This window comes from Lepisosteus platostomus, chromosome 26 (assembly GCF_059453375.1).
Source record: "Lepisosteus platostomus isolate fLepPlt1 chromosome 26, fLepPlt1.hap1, whole genome shotgun sequence".
Taxonomy (NCBI): domain Eukaryota; kingdom Metazoa; phylum Chordata; class Actinopteri; order Semionotiformes; family Lepisosteidae; genus Lepisosteus; species Lepisosteus platostomus.
Genome location: NC_142636.1, coordinates 10,481,419 through 10,496,083, shown reverse-complemented (window position 1 = coordinate 10,496,083; position 14,665 = coordinate 10,481,419). Strand labels below are relative to the sequence as shown.

The following is a 14,665-nucleotide window of genomic DNA, read 5'->3' as shown; positions in this document are numbered from 1 at the left end:
CCAGTGCCATCGGGGAGGATGACATCACTCCCAGCCTCTCCCCCGTCTCAGCCGGCTGGTGAAACTGGGGTCACTGCTGTCCTCTCAGGCTGGGGGGGGGGGTTCCGCAGCTCTTCCTCGGACCCAGGGGACCCCAGTCCTGGTGCTGAGGGCCAGCATGTCCGAGCAAACAGCAGCAAGAGCAAACTGACTCATGGAAACTGGACAGTGTGGACAGAGAGGTGGGTGTGGACAGACCCGGGCAGGTGGACAGAGAGGTGAGTGTGGACAGAGAGGCGGGTGTGGACAGACCCGGGCAGGTGGAGAGAGAGGCGAGTTTGGACAGAGAGGTGAGTGTGGACAGACCCGGGCAGGTGGACAGAGAGGTGAGTGTGGACAGAGAGGCGAGTGTGGACAGACCCGGGCAGGTGGACAGAGAGGTGGGTGTGGACAGACCCGGGCAGGTGGACAGAGAGGTGGGTGTGGACAGACCCGGGCAGGTGGACAGAGAGGTGGGTGTGGACAGACCCGGGCAGGTGGACAGAGAGGCGGGTGTGGACAGACCCGGGCAGGTGGACAGAGAGGCGGGTGTGGACAGACCCGGGCAGGTGGACAGAGAGGCGGGTGTGGACAGACCCGGGCAGGTGGACAGAGAGGTGGGTGTGGACAGACCCGGGCAGGTGGACAGAGAGGCGGGTGTGGACAGACCCGGGCAGGTGGACAGAGAGGTGGGTGTGGACAGACCCGGGCAGGTGGACAGAGAGGTGGGTGTGGACAGACCCGGGCAGGTGGACAGAGAGGTGGGTGTGGACAGAGAGGTGGGTGTGGACAGACCCGGGCAGGTGGACAGAGAGGTGGGTGTGGACAGACCGGGGCAGGTGGACAGAGAGGTGGGTGTGGACAGACCCGGGCAGGTGGACAGAGAGGTGGGTGTGGACAGAGAGGTGGGTGTGGACAGACCCGGGCAGGTGGACAGAGAGGCGGGTGTGGACAGACCCGGGCAGGTGGACAGAGAGGCGGGTGGACAGACCCCTAGTGGCAGTGCTGGTCCTGCAGCAGCTGAGTGCCTCCGCCCAGGCCAGCTCCCCACCCTCCTCCCGGAACAAAGACCAGGCCAAACCCACGCTCCTGCCAAACCTTTTTATTAAAAACAGAACACGGCAGACGCTCACAGGCCCGGGATCGAGCCGCGATGAAAACAAAACAAAGACAGCGCTTAAACCGAGCGCCCCAGTCTGCCGCGCGCAGGAACAGGAATGAACACGCAGCCCAACGCCCCTGGCGCCGATTTCGGAAAATTAAAACCAACAGGAGATAAAACCCAGAGACATGGCTTCCTAAAACCAAGTCTTAATAAACTCGTGACGCCTGCGAGCTGGGCGCCACTCGACTGACCCCCGCAGGGACACCAGCGAGCTGGAACGGGAGACGCGGACGAAACCGAGCTGTCCGTTTCTTCTCTGCACACCGTGGCCGCCGATATCGGGTCGGTATCAGGCCGGCGGAGAGGCGCCTGGAGTGGTCATCACTGAGGCGGGCAGCGGCCATCGACGACTGTGCCGGCCCCTGCTGCCACAGGCCAGTCAGTCCCATGATTCCCCTGCCCAGCCGCCCTCCTGCCTCTGTGCCGCTTCACCGACCTCCATCTTCGCCGCAGGGGTACAGAGTTGAAAGGGTTAAGCCAGCAACGCCCCCCCCCCCCAACAGAAGCCCCACGCCCCCCCCCGTGTCTCCCGTCCAGCTCATTGCCCCTTCAGTAAACCCCCACTAACCTGATCGTACCGTTTACTGGTAAAGAACATCTGAATTTAACCAATAACCTCTCGAACACGGCGAGGAACAAGAACATTGTCTACCCCGGTTCGGACCCCGGGGTCCGGTTCGCTCAGCGGGGCAGAGCCGGCCCGGATCCGCGCCGACCAGCTCTCTGTGAGGCACTTTGACTGGCTGGGTGGCTTGGGGAAGATCCCAGCGGAACGCCACTCGAGACGAGCCGAGCCGAGCGGGGGGCCGGCCGACGGGCGCGACTCCTGCCCCTCGCCCCGCAGAGCAGGGCGGCGCGGGGGAGGGCCACGCACACGCCGGCCGGGACGCCGCGCCGGAGATCGGGCTCGAGCCGCAGCCCGGACACGGGGAGCCGCTGGGCGAGAGTCCGGTCGGCACAGCAGTGAGACCGCGGGGAACACCGCCCTCCCCCCCCCCAGCAGAGCCACGCCACGCCACGCCACGCGTCCCACCATCCCCCGCTCCATGACGCAGGGGCTCCTGGGAGCTGGGGGTTAGAAATGCCTGCTGCGGTCCGAGCGGATCACGCGCCCGGCGCCCCCCCCCCCGGCCCCCCTGCGCCGGCCCCTAGCCCTCGGCGCAGTGGCTGTCGCACACGAAGCTCTTCTCCTCCAGCGGCTTGTTGATCCAGGTGCCGTAGCCCATGGCCTGCAGCGCCGAGAAGAACTGGGTCTTGGCCCGCTGGAAGTCGCGGGCGGCCAGCTTGGCGTCTCCGTAGGCGGACAGCGCCAGGAGCTCGGCCCGCCCGGCCCGCTGGCACAGCGCCTGGAACAGCCGGAACAGGCTGCTCTTGGAGGCCTGGGACGTCTCCAGCTTCGGCCTGGGGCAGCGGGGGGAGAAGAGAGCAGGACGACAACGTCAGGGCTCCGCGCTGTAGGGGGCCGGTTTCCTGTGGGCCCCCAGGCCCGGCTCGGCCCGACCCAGCCCACACCTACCCGTCCTGTTTGCCCTTGGTTCCGTCCAGAACCTCCACGCTCTGCCCGTCCGCCAGGCTCCAGTTCACACTGGACTCCTTCGTCTTGCCGGTGTGGCGTGTGGAGTCGTACACACTGACACGGCCCACCTGCAGAGAGAGAGAGCACACTGAACTGGGAATCTGTGTTCTGTGGAGTATGGAGTGTGTAGCACGTGATGAGTAGAGTTTGTGTATTGTGTGAGTAGGGTGTGTGTAGCGCACGATGAGTAGAGTTTGTGTATTGTGTGTGTAGCACAGGGTGGGTAGAGTTTGTGTTCTGTGGAGTATGGAGTGTGTAGCACGTGATGAGTAGAGTTTGTGTATTGTGTGAGTAGGGTGTGTGTAGCGCATGATGAGTAGAGTTTGTGTATTGTGTGTGTAGCACAGGGTGGGTAGAGTTTGTGTTCTGTGGGAGTATGGAGTGTGTAGTGCATGATGAGTAGAGTTTGTGTATTGTGTGAGTAGGGTGTGTGTAGCACATGGTGAGTAGAGTTTGTGTACTGTGTGAGTAGGGTGTGAGTAGAGTTTGTGTACTGTGCGAGTAGGGAGGGTGTAGCGCGTGTGCAGCCGTACCTCAGGGTGGTTGAGTCTGAAGGGAGGCGGGAGGCTCTTGGTGAACTCGTCTCCGTCTCTGGCCAGGCGGCAGCACACCGCGCGCGTCAGGTGACCGTGGCTGTACAGGTACCCTGCAGGGACAAACAGAGCCGCTCTGAGCCGGGGGTCTCTGACCTCCTCCGAGTCACCTGCTCCCCTCTATCTCCCCCTCCTCCCCTCCTCTTCCTCTCCTCCCTCCCCCTCCTCACCCAGGGTGACTGTGCTGAGGTAGACGGGCTCGATGAAGTGGCTCAGCAGCGCCCCCTGCAGGCCCAGCACGTTCCAGCGCAGGATCTTGTCGCTGCAGCTCATGGTGCGGAGCCGCTCGCCGTGCTGGATCCCGTCCCAGGTCGGCACGATGTCGCTGGACTCCACCGGGATCGTGCCCTCCCCTGTCGGAGCCAGAGAGGGGAGAGAGCTCAGGGTTAACATGGACTGGAGAGACTGGGGGAGGAGGGGGAGGGGCGAGGAAGAGGAAGGAAGAGGCGGGAGCCACAGGGAGAAGGAGCGCGCCTCACCGTTCTCCACCTTGGTGCGGAGCTTGCCCTGCTTGGAGTTCTCGAAGAGGGGCTGGTGGCCGGCGCCCACCCCGGCCGCGGACTCGCTGCACGACTTGTCGAACAGAGCGCCGTCCCCGCAGGGGGCCGTGCTGAGGCAGGGAGAGACCGAACACCACTGTTAACCACCCGCCCCCTGCGCACAGGGGGGTGAGACAAGTGAGATCCATGATACAGGCCTGCAGCTGGTGGTAACACCTGGAGTGGATCAGACTGCTGTGCACTGGGAGTCTGACTGACACCAGTGTAACACCTGGAGTGGATCAGACTGCTGTGCACTGGGAGTCTGACTGCCAGCACTGTAAAACCTGGAGTGGATCAGACTGCTGTGCACTGGGAGTCTGACTGCACTGTAAAACCTGGAGTGGATCAGACTGCTGTGCACTGGGAGTCTGACTGCACTGTAAAACCTGGAGTGGATCAGACCGCAATGTATCTGGGGTGTGACTGACAACACTGAAGCCTGACCAGCTCCTGGTGCTTGTGCGTGTGGGAGCGCTTACCTGATGTACAGGTGAAACGTGATGCCGGGTTTGAGGCGCAGTTTCCCTCCCTCAGCCGGCTCAAAGATACTGTCCTGGGACTCCAGGCCCTTCATCAGCTCGCTGTACAGAAACCTGGGAGGCAGAGGGGGAGGCGGTCATCGTGCGCACTGCGCAGCCAGAGGAAGCACAGGCGAGAGAGACCGCAGCGGCAGGAGGGGTCGATACGCAGAGAGAGACGACACAGGAGAGGAGACGGCCCTGGCTCTCTCCCTCTCCCTTCACTTCCCTCCATCCCCCTCCCTCCCTCCCTCTCTCTCTCCAGGGCACAGGAGTCATTCCTGCACTGTGAAGGACACCAGGACGCAGGAAGAAACTGCACACTGGCTCACGGCTCCCGATTCACACAACACACAGTTTAACACTCCTGACTGCTGGTCACTACAGACCCCAGGACACTGTCAGTAAGAGTGGGGTGTGGACCCTGGTGTCCTGACTACTGGTCACTACAGACCCCAGGACACTGTCAGTAAGAGTGGGGTGTGGACCCTGGTGTCCTGACTACTGGTCACTACAGACCCCAGGACACTGTCAGTAGGAGTGGGGTGTGGACCCTGGTGTCCTGACTACTGGTCACTACAGACCCCAGGACACTGTCAGTAAGAGTGGGGTGTGGACCCTGGTGTCCTGACTACTGGTCACTACAGACCCCAGGACACTGTCAGTAAGAGTGGGGTGTGGACCCTGGTGTCCTGACTACTGGTCACTACAGACCCCAGGACACTGTCAGTAAGAGTGGGATGTGGACCCCGGTGTCCTGACTACTGGTCACTACAGACCCCAGGACACTGTCAGTAAGAGTGGGGTGTGGACCCTGGTGTCCTGACTAAACTCACTCTGGCCTGAACATCATGGTGAAGCTTTCTGGGATGAAAAGTGTTTTTGTGTATTTTCTAGCTCACTACATAACTAAACATCTGCCCATCTACACAAACAATGGAGTATTCATCACTCAAGTCTTTACCTGATGAAGCCTCTTCTGGAGATGATTTCTGCGTGGCAGTCATTAACTGTGTCCCCTTTAAGGCTCAGCTCCTCACCTTTAACACAGCGGTTTCCTAGCAACAATGAAGCCAAATACTCAGTTAGCATTTACATCACAACTGCCATCATCAGAGCTGGAGAGTCACTGTACAGACACTCAGTCCAGCTCCTCTGTATCTTCACACGAACACTCCTTCATCATCATCAGAGCTGGAGAGTCACTGTAGAGACACTCAGTCCAGCTCCTCTGTATCTTCACACGAACACTCCTTCATCATCATCAGAGCTGGAGAGTCACTGTACAGACACTCAGTCCAGCTCCTCTGTATCTTCACACGAACACTCCTTCATCATCATCAGAGCTGGAGAGTCACTGTAGAGACACTCAGTCCAGCTCCTCTGTATCTTCACATGAACACTCCTTCATCATCATCAGAGCTGGAGAGTCACTGTACAGACACTCAGTCCAGCTCCTCTGTATCTTCACATGAACACTCCTTCATCATCATCAGAGCTGGAGAGTCACTGTACAGACACTCAGTCCAGCTCCTCTGTATCTTCACATGAACACTCCTTCATCATCATCTGTCCCTCCCTCTCACTCACCGGTGCCCAGGCTGACCACAGTGCCCAGGCTGTCTCCCTTCTTCATGACGATGGTGGCCAGTATCTTGCGTCCCAGCAGGCTGTGCTGTATCCTGGCAGTCAGGGCGTTAAACCGCTGGTGGCTGAGCATGGCCAGCTGGTCGTGGAGGGTGCTGCCGGTGAGCGGGAGCTGGGGGGAGACGGGGGGGGGAGAGAGAGAGGGGGGGGGGGTCAGCCTGCGCCGGACGGGGCCGCGCACGGGGCCGGACGGCGAGCGGCGGGCGAGGGAGCGCACCTCGGGGGCGAACTCTCCGGTGCGCGCGGCCCTCTCGGCCTCCCCGATGAGCACGCGCAGCGCGGCGTCGGCGGCCTCCTGCTTCCCCTGCTTCTTACTGCTGGCGCTGACCGCGGGGAACCAGCGCCCCCCCACCTTCGCCTGGTACGTGAACCTGCAGGACAGGAGAGGTCAGCGCCCGCCATCGCCGCCCCCGGCCCCGCGCCCCGGCGCCCGGCGCCCCCTCCTCACCGCGGCTCGTGCGGCGGCCCGGACTGCTCCACCAGCTTGATCTCGGCGGCGAAGCCCTTGGAGCGCGCGTACTCCAGCAGGCCGCTGATGGCGTTCTTGTTCAGGTGGTTGATGAGGTCGCCCACGCCGGCCGCGTGCGCGGCCTCCAGCTCCGCCACGGTCAGGGGGGGCAGGGAGGGGCCGGGCGGCAGGCTGGGGGCGCCGTCCTCGGGCGCGAAACTGAGCTGCGGCTGTGGGGGGGGGGGAGAGAGAGGTGACCGACCGCGGGCTGGGCGCGTGTGCGTGTGTGCGTGTGCGCGTGGGGGCGGGTCGCCGTACCTTGCTGGGTGCCAGCCCGCGTTTCCCATCACCCATCAGCTCCTTCACGGCCACCTCCGCCGCCAGCTGCTTCGCCAGCTTCTTGCTGTTGGCCACAGCCGGCGGGAAGACGTGGTCCCCCACTTTCACCTGGAATGTAAACCTGAGCGAGAGACAGGAGGGGGTGGGGGGCGCGGATTAACACATGCACGCTGCACCCCAGCCCGAGAGGGGCTGACGGACAGGAATGACTCGGGGTTACCTGGGGTCGTGAGCAGGCCCCTGCTGGGCAACGGTGAGGAACTCGCAGGGGTGCCCCGATTTCTGCCCGTATTCCATCAGCATGCTGACCGGGTTCTTGCCCCCCGGCAACGAGCGAGAGACCGCCTCTGCCGAGCCCTCTGGAGCAGTGTACTGTAACAAAGGGAAGACATGGTCATACAGGGCGTCTTGTGCCCTCTGTGTCCACTACAGTGTCATGGTGGGATTAGTGACCCCAGAGCTAGGTTTTTTCCCTTACCCCTGGCTCTCCCAACCCCTTCTCTTTTTCTCTGTACTTGCAGTGTCTCATTTTAAGCCTTTTCCTTTTTCTCTTTCCCCTGACCATGGTATTGAGACCAGTGGTCTCAATGATCTCCATGACATCATGTCATGTGGTGTGAGCGGTGGGATCAGTGTGGGCCACGCTCTCACACACTGTACACACTGTTGTGTGAGCGGTGGGATCAGTGTGGGCCACGCTCTCACACACTGTACACACTGTTGTGTGAGCGGTGGGATCAGTGTGGGCCACGCTCTCGCACACTGTACTCACTGTGGTGTGAGCGGTGGGATCAGTGTGGGCCACGCTCTCGCACACTGTACTCACTGTGGTGTGAGCGGTGGGATCAGTGTGGGCCACGCTCTCGCACACTGTACTCACTGTGGTGTGAGCGGTGGGATCAGTGTGGGCCACGCTCTCGCACACTGTACTCACTGTGGTGTGAGCGGTGGGATCAGTGTGGGCCACGCTCTCGCACACTGTACTCACTGTGGTGTGAGCGGTGGGATCAGTGTGGGCCACGCTCTCGCACACTGTACTCACTGTGGTGTGAGCGGTGGGATCAGTGTGGGCCACGCTCTCGCACACTGTACTCACTGTGGTGTGAGCGGTGGGATCAGTGTGGGCCACGCTCTCGCACACTGTACTCACTGTGGTGTGAGCGGTGGGATCAGTGTGGGCCACGCTCTCCCACACTGTACTCACTGTGGTGTGAGCGGTGGGATCAGTGTGGGCCACGCTCTCGCACACTGTACTCACTGTGGTGTGAGCGGTGGGATCAGTGTGGGCCACGCTCTCGCACACTGTACTCACTGTGGTGTGAGCGGTGGGATCAGTGTGGGCCACGCTCTCCCACACTGTACTCACTGTGGAGAGAGACGTGAGACTCTGTGTGTCCATGGCCTCCGAGCTCATTTCCTCTCCCCCCTCCAGCTCTCTCAGCAGGACCTTCAGGGCTTCGGCCGCCGCCTCCTTCTTCGCGGTCTTTTTACTGGACGCCTCCGAGACGGGGAACTTCCTGCTTCCCAGCACCACCTGCATCTTGAACCTGGGGGCGGGGAACGAGAGGTTGCCGTCCCGCTGCGCGCAGGCCGCGGCCCGACGGGACGGCGCGGCGGCCCGTACTGACCTGGGGTCGTGCGAGGGCCCGCTCTGCTCCAGCAGCAGGAAGTCGCAGCTGTCGCCCGTGTGCTGGGCGAACTCCATCAGCCCGCTGACCGGGTTCTTGGACTGGACCTCCTGCAGCTTCTGCAGGGCGCCGGGCCCCCGGTCCTGCGTCACGGGGCCCGGCCCGCTCATGGCGTTCAGGAACTCAGGGATCTCATCCGACGCCCACTGCCCGTTCTCCTCCACGGGGTAACCCCCCCGAGACAGGGGGGACGCGGGGGCGGAGCCGGCTGGTTCCGGTTTGACCGCCGGCTGCCCCCCGTTCCCCACCCCCGCCTCCCCGTCTCCTCCCGGGAGCCCCCCCGCCCCGCGGACCGGCTCCAAGCCGCCGGGCGGGAAAGCGCCGATCACGCCCCCCTGGGAGCCCTCCTGGTCTTCCCCGCCTCCCGGTCCCGATCCCAGAACCCCCCGCGCCTGGGACTGCGCCACTTTCCGGTGGCGCCCCATCCGCTCCCTCTTCCGGGCGCTCAGGTCCCAGACGGGCTGCGCGCCGTCGCTGTGGCGGGTGACGTCGCCCTGCTGCTCCATGGCGTACAGCGAGGGGTTCACCTGCTTGGCGGTCCTGAAGCCCAGGTGCTTGGAGATCCCGAGGGCGCTGGCCGGGCCCGCCTCGTACAGGTACTGGCAGATCCGCTCCCTGGTGTCCGACATGCTGGCCGCCTCCTCCTCCTCCTCCTCCTCCTCCTCCTCCTCCGCGCCTCTCTCGGCCCCGCCCTCGCAGACGGCTCCGACGCTCGCCCCCCCCGCGCCGGCTCCTCCCTCGCGGCCGGGGTCCGCCTCCTGCTCCGCCCGCCCGCCTCCCGATCCCGGCCCTTCCCGGAAAGCCCCGCCTGCCGAGCGCTCCGGTTCTCCGGGCTCCTCTCCCCCGCCCTCCGAGTCCGAGTCGGAATCCTCCGGGGAGCTCCCGCCTTCCTCTTCCTCACCGGCCGCTTTCCCCTCCTGGTCTTCCTCTTCCTCCCTCGCGCCCTCCTCCTCTCCTCTCTGCCCTCCTCCTCCTCCTCCTCCTCCTCCTCTTCCTCCCTCTCGGCACAAGCTCCAGAGGGGCGGGGTCACCCCCTGTTTGTGGGCGCGCCCCTCCCTCTCGAGGGCGTACAGTGCCTTGTTGACGCTCTTCTTCGGGAGGCGCAGCCTCTTGGCGAGCAGCCGGGCGTGAGCGGTCTCCCCGGGGCCCAGCGCCCCCAGGCCCTGCAGGACCGCGGCGCGGGCGCGACACTCGCCCCCGGCGCCCAGCTCCTGGAACCTGGAGGAGAGGGCGTCGACGGGGTCCTGCCGGGCCCGCCTCTGGGCGTAGCTCTGCTCCCAGCCCCTAGGGTTCTGGTTCTGGTTCTGGCTCCGGCCCGGCAGCCGGAATGGGGCGCAGCCGTAAGCCGGCGCGTACGAGCCCCCCCTGTACCGGGGTGGGCCCCTGAAGCCGGGGTGCTGGCCGGGGTAGCCGGCGGGGTACCCGAAACCGAGGCGCGCTGGGCCGGGCTGGGCCTGGCAGAACCGGGGGGCCTCGGGGTTCTGGCCGGTGAGGAACTGGACCTGCTGCTGCCGGAAGTCCGGGGGGGCGCCGCCGCGGGGGCCGGCGAAGGGCGGCGGGGCGGGGGGGCCCGTGGGGGGGGGCTGGAGGGGGTGAAGGGGATGCAGGGGGGGGCGGCGGGACAGAGGCTGGCGCGGTGCTCTGGCACGGCCACCTCCTGCGCTCATAGCGCGCCGGGAGGGCCGGGCGGGGGGGCGCTGTCCGCGCTGCCAGCGAGGGTGGGGGCCACTCCGGCTCGGGCCCCGAGCACCTGGGGAGGGAGGAGAGGGGGGCGTTAGTGCTGCCCTGGGGGCCAGACCCTCCCCCCACACCGAGCCAGCCAGCAGGACCGGCGCCAGAATCCCGCACCGGAGACGGAGACCCATACTCCCCCAGTGAGCCCCCCGGGCTGGCTCTCGGCCGTCAGTCTGTCTCTAATCGCACCCCAACCTTTTCCCGGCACGTAGAGGAGTCTCCCCACTTCTCCCCCTCCAAACCGGGAGCAACGAGTCCAACAAAACCGACCGGCGCCTCTGAACCAGGACTATGAAAAATACAGCTTTTACACGTTCAATTCCGGCAAACGATGCGCTGAAAAGATTCAATTAGATCAATTAGCTGACGAGGGCGCGAGCCCCTCGCATCACGCTAACGCCGGGCGACAGCGCGCGCCGTGACTCACGGCTCAGCTAATCGGAGCGGAGCCGCAGCAGCAGCGCGAGGGGCTCTGCCGGGACGCCCGAGCGCCTGAATAGGGATGACGTGACCCCCTTCCCCCCGTCCCCCGATTTAATTTAAGATCAGATCACTTTATCAGCCCTGTACAAGTCCTTGCATTTAACAAACACGAAAACAGAGGGGAGAGCAGCCTGCCCTGTCGCTCCTGGAAGAACTCCGACAGCTGGGAGATCTGATGCTTCGCCAACAACCGGGCTGCACTGAACCCCACTCAACCCCGCTCTGCGTTACTGACTTACGGTGAACACCGACAGCCGACCGGCGGCTCAGGAACTTCGTCTAAAAACGCGTCTGGAGCCCTCGGCTGCCCGGCGGAGTGAGAGCGGAGTGAGATGACACCGGTGATCAGTGACCCGTCAGCAGAAATTCAAAGACGCCTTCCGGAGCTGCGGGGGAAACCGATCCCGTCCTTGGCTCTCCCCGAGAGTCCGTGGGGACGGACCGTCACGGCGAGCAGCTTCAACTTTAAAACCCGACGTCTCTGCCGAACCGGCACCTCTCCTCCCCGCTGTGATGAGAGAGAGATCCGTGCAGCCCGGGTCTCTGCTGCACCCGGAGCCCAGCCGCGATCGCGCGTGTCTGGCGCGGAGGGGGAAGGAGCGCGAGCCTCTCGCTGCAATCTCGGCGCCTGTCCTCGCTCCGGTTTCGGTTTCCTTTCTCCGCACGAGCGCTCCGATTCCATGAAGCCGGCGCTGTGCCCGCGCGGCGCCGCCAGGGGGACCCCGACCCCCGCACGCGCGCCCGCCCCGCTCCACACAAACTGAATAAACCGACCCCCCCCCCCCCGAAAGCGCGACGTGTCCCGGACGTGTCCGTCTTCTTGTTGTTGTTCTGACACGCCGGGTCGGAGCCGAGCTGGCAACGTGTAGGAACTCAAGCCACTGACTCCCTGTCAGGGTCCGAGAGCAGCAGGGCTACCGAGCTGTGGCTCTGAACCCACAGAGGAACCGGGCCTCTCCAGTCAGAACAGCACACTGCAGAGCGACTGTGGGTCTCAGAGAGGAACCGGACCTCTTCAGACAGGAACTGGACCTCTCCAGTCAGAACAGCACACTGCAGAGAGACTGTGGGTCTCAGAGAGGAACCGGTCCACTCCAGTCAGAACAGCACACTGCAGAGAGACTGTGGGTCTCAGAGAGGAACCGGGCCTCTCCAGTCAGAACAGCACACTGCAGAGAGACTGTGGGTCTCAGAGAGGAACCGGGCCTCTCCAGTCAGAACAGCACACTGCAGAGAGACTGTGGGTCTCAGAGAGGAACCGGGCCTCTCCAGTCAGAACAGCACACTGCAGAGAGACTGTGGGTCTCAGAGAGGAACCGGGCCTCTCCAGTCAGAACAGCACACTGCAGAGAGACTGTGGGTCTCAGAGAGGAACCGGGCCTCTCCAGTCAGAACAGCACACTGCAGAGAGACTGTGGGTCTCAGAGAGGAACCGGGCCTCTCCAGTCAGAACAGCACACTGCAGAGAGACTGTGGGTCTCAGAGAGGAACCGGGCCTCTCCAGTCAGAACAGCACACTGCAGAGAGACTGTGGGTCTCAGAGAGGAACCGGGCCGCTCCAGTCAGAACAGCACACTGTAGAGAGACTGTGGGTCCCAGAGAGGAACCGGGCCGCTCCAGTCAGAACAGCACACTGCAGAGAGACTGTGGGTCTCAGAGAGGAACCGGGCCTCTCCAGTCAGAACAGCACACTGCAGAGAGACTGTGGGTCTCAGAGAGGAACCGGACCTCTCCAGTCAGAACACGAGAGGGTGAGAGGAGGACTTGCAGGGAGGTGAGATCCTAAGAGATACAGACAGCTTTACCCCCAGAACAAACTGGGACACAGGGAAACCAGGACAGGCACTGAGAACAGTGGTGCACACGACAATTAAACTGGACTGGACTGGTTATAAAGCAAAGGGGCCACTCGGCCTGTCCAGCCCGTTGGGTCGTTAGTAGTCAATTGATCTCAGGATCTGTTCCATGCTCCCACCACCCTCCGTGTAAAGTAGTGCCTCCTGCCCTGATTGGAGGATCTCAACCAGCTGTTTCTGGAAAGAATCCAGGGTACCAGCTTCAAGCACACAGCTGAGCAGCCTGTTCCACGCCCCCACCACCCTTTGTGTAAAGCAGTGCCTCCTGTCCTTGGCTTTAAATGCTCTTCCCCGTAGTTCCTGCCTGTCTCCCCTGGCTTGTGGTCCGATCAGGCAGGAGGAATCGGTGGGTGAAAGAGCCAGGGGTGTCTGGTACTGCCCACGGAGGCCCAGCTGCGTGAGGCCCGGACACTGACCAGCGAGACCCAGACTGGCCCGACCCTGCCCGCCGCACACCCGCACCCTGCTATCTGGGGTCACACGTCCTGCCTGTCCAAGAGAACCAGCAGGGCAGCAGGACGGGTCCAGGGAGCTCCCAGTGTACAGGACCATACCCCACAGCCCGTCTGCTCCGGACCGGACATGACCCGAATCAAGGAGGCACGACTGTGGCGGTGGCCCTGCGGGGTACCCAGAGTGCTGTGCGGCGTGTCCGGAGCGTGCCGGAAGGCCGTCTGGGCGGATCTGTCCAGTTCGATGGCCAGAAGAACAAGAGGTGACACACTGAAACCTCGCACTGCCCGCCTCTGCGGTCATCTCTGCAGCACTGCCTGTCTCCTAACTGGCTTCCAGCCTCAGAATAATCTGGTCCCTCGGCAGCCCTGAACGGCTCTGTGCTGCGCTCGCCGTCCCCACTGCTGCAGACTGACCCTCCTGCTTCGACTCCTGGAGGTTTTGGCTTAATTTTTCCTCTGACTTTTTACCGTGTTTTTCTGTCTCTCTTCATCGCTATGCACGGCGTCAGTGGGCTTGGAAAGGGACTTGATAAACAACATGTTATTACTATTCCTGGTGTTGTTGTCGTCATTAAGAGAGGCTGACAGCCTGACTCGTGTGCGGGGCGGACATGGACGAACACGTCCGGGAGACGCACCGGCGTCCTTCCCCTGCGGTCCCCAGAGACAGCTCTGCGGGACAGGAGAAGTGTGCTCGCCTGCAGCCCGCTCTGCACAGCCCGAGCCGGTACAATACCGTCCTGGGCCAAGCCGTACCAGACCACCCCGCAACGATACCACCCTGTGCAGCGCCAGCAGCGCGCTGAAACTATTGTGCATGCTGAACCAGTGATGTCCCGACATCCAGCGACACCGGCAGGACCGGCCCTAGCACCTGCAGAGCTCCGACTCGCGATCACACGCCCCCCGATGCCTCTAATTCTCACACGCACAGATGCACAGCCAGTATCGGCTCCGACCGACCCCCCCCTCAGCGCGACCCGGGACCCCTGCCTCTTCCGCCTCCAGCCCACTCTCGCCAGCCTTCACTCCACGCACCCCGAACGTCATGTCGCGATACCACAGGCGGGTCGTGAGCGGCTGGGGGCCACATCTCCCGGCGCAGACCAACTGGGCTCGCCGCCGTCCCCGGCCCGACTCCCCGACACCAGCCACGCGTGTCTCCGCGAACACCAACCCGGGGCGAACGAGAAAGGCGCTCCCTACCTGCAGATGGATTAAGGGGTTTGGCAGTGCAGCTCAGGCTCCGCAGAGTGTTGTGGGCTCCACAGCCTCGCCGTCGGAAAACAGGAAGAGCGGCGCGATGACGTCGAAAACAGGCGACGGATTGGTTGAGGGGAGAGGAGGGGTAGAAGCCTGTGAAGGGGGGGGGGGGTGTAGGCTCAGACATCTGGGGGCAGCCTCGATGTGCAGGCCAGTGTGTGAGTGTGAGTGCTCGGCAGTGAGTGTGTCAGCGTGTCAGTGCGTCAGAGTGAGTGTGTCAGTGTGAGTGTGTCAGTGTGACAGTGTGAGTGCGTCAGTGTGTCAGTGTGTGTGTCAGGCAGTGAGTGTGTCAGTGTGACAGTGTGAGTGCGTCAGTGTGTCAGTGTGTGTGTCAGTGTGA

At 63.3% G+C, this 14,665-nt stretch overlaps 1 protein-coding gene across 4 annotated transcripts; it reads right to left on the bottom strand.

The window, feature by feature from the left end:
• Positions 1-1,105: 1,105 nt before the first annotated feature.
• Positions 1,106-14,492, bottom strand: adar (adenosine deaminase RNA specific). 4 transcript variants are annotated; one of them, XM_088621028.1, is made up of 16 exons: positions 14,269-14,492; positions 9,245-10,284; positions 8,475-9,214; positions 8,213-8,393; positions 7,067-7,218; positions 6,826-6,967; positions 6,508-6,737; positions 6,277-6,430; positions 6,003-6,171; positions 5,377-5,470; positions 4,374-4,487; positions 3,832-3,962; positions 3,523-3,705; positions 3,293-3,405; positions 2,700-2,827; positions 1,106-2,584 (listed from the first exon to the last, which is right to left on the bottom strand). In XM_088621028.1, the coding sequence occupies exons 1-16, from the start codon at positions 14,450-14,452 to the stop codon at positions 2,332-2,334; spliced, it is 4,008 nt and encodes a 1,335-aa protein (XP_088477154.1). In that variant the 5' UTR covers positions 14,453-14,492; the 3' UTR covers positions 1,106-2,331. The 4 variants fall into 4 exon arrangements, with proteins under 4 accessions (XP_088477154.1, XP_088477155.1, XP_088477153.1 ...); XM_088621029.1 differs by having other exon boundaries at positions 8,475-9,190; positions 9,236-10,284; positions 14,269-14,491; XM_088621027.1 differs by having other exon boundaries at positions 8,475-10,284.
• Positions 14,493-14,665: the final 173 nt, after the last annotated feature.

Excerpts from the sequence above, each read along its gene's own strand:
- adar (XM_088621027.1), bottom strand. The coding sequence starts at position 14,452 with ATGTCTGAGCCTACACCCCCCCCCCCCTTCACAGGCTTCTACCCCTCC. Across the intron at positions 8,394-8,474 it reads GGGCCCTCGCACGACCCCAG|GTTCAAGATGCAGGTGGTGC; the intron begins GTCAGTACGGGC and ends CCCCGCCCCCAG. Across the intron at positions 6,968-7,066 it reads GGGCCTGCTCACGACCCCAG|GTTTACATTCCAGGTGAAAG; the intron begins GTAACCCCGAGT and ends TCTCTCGCTCAG.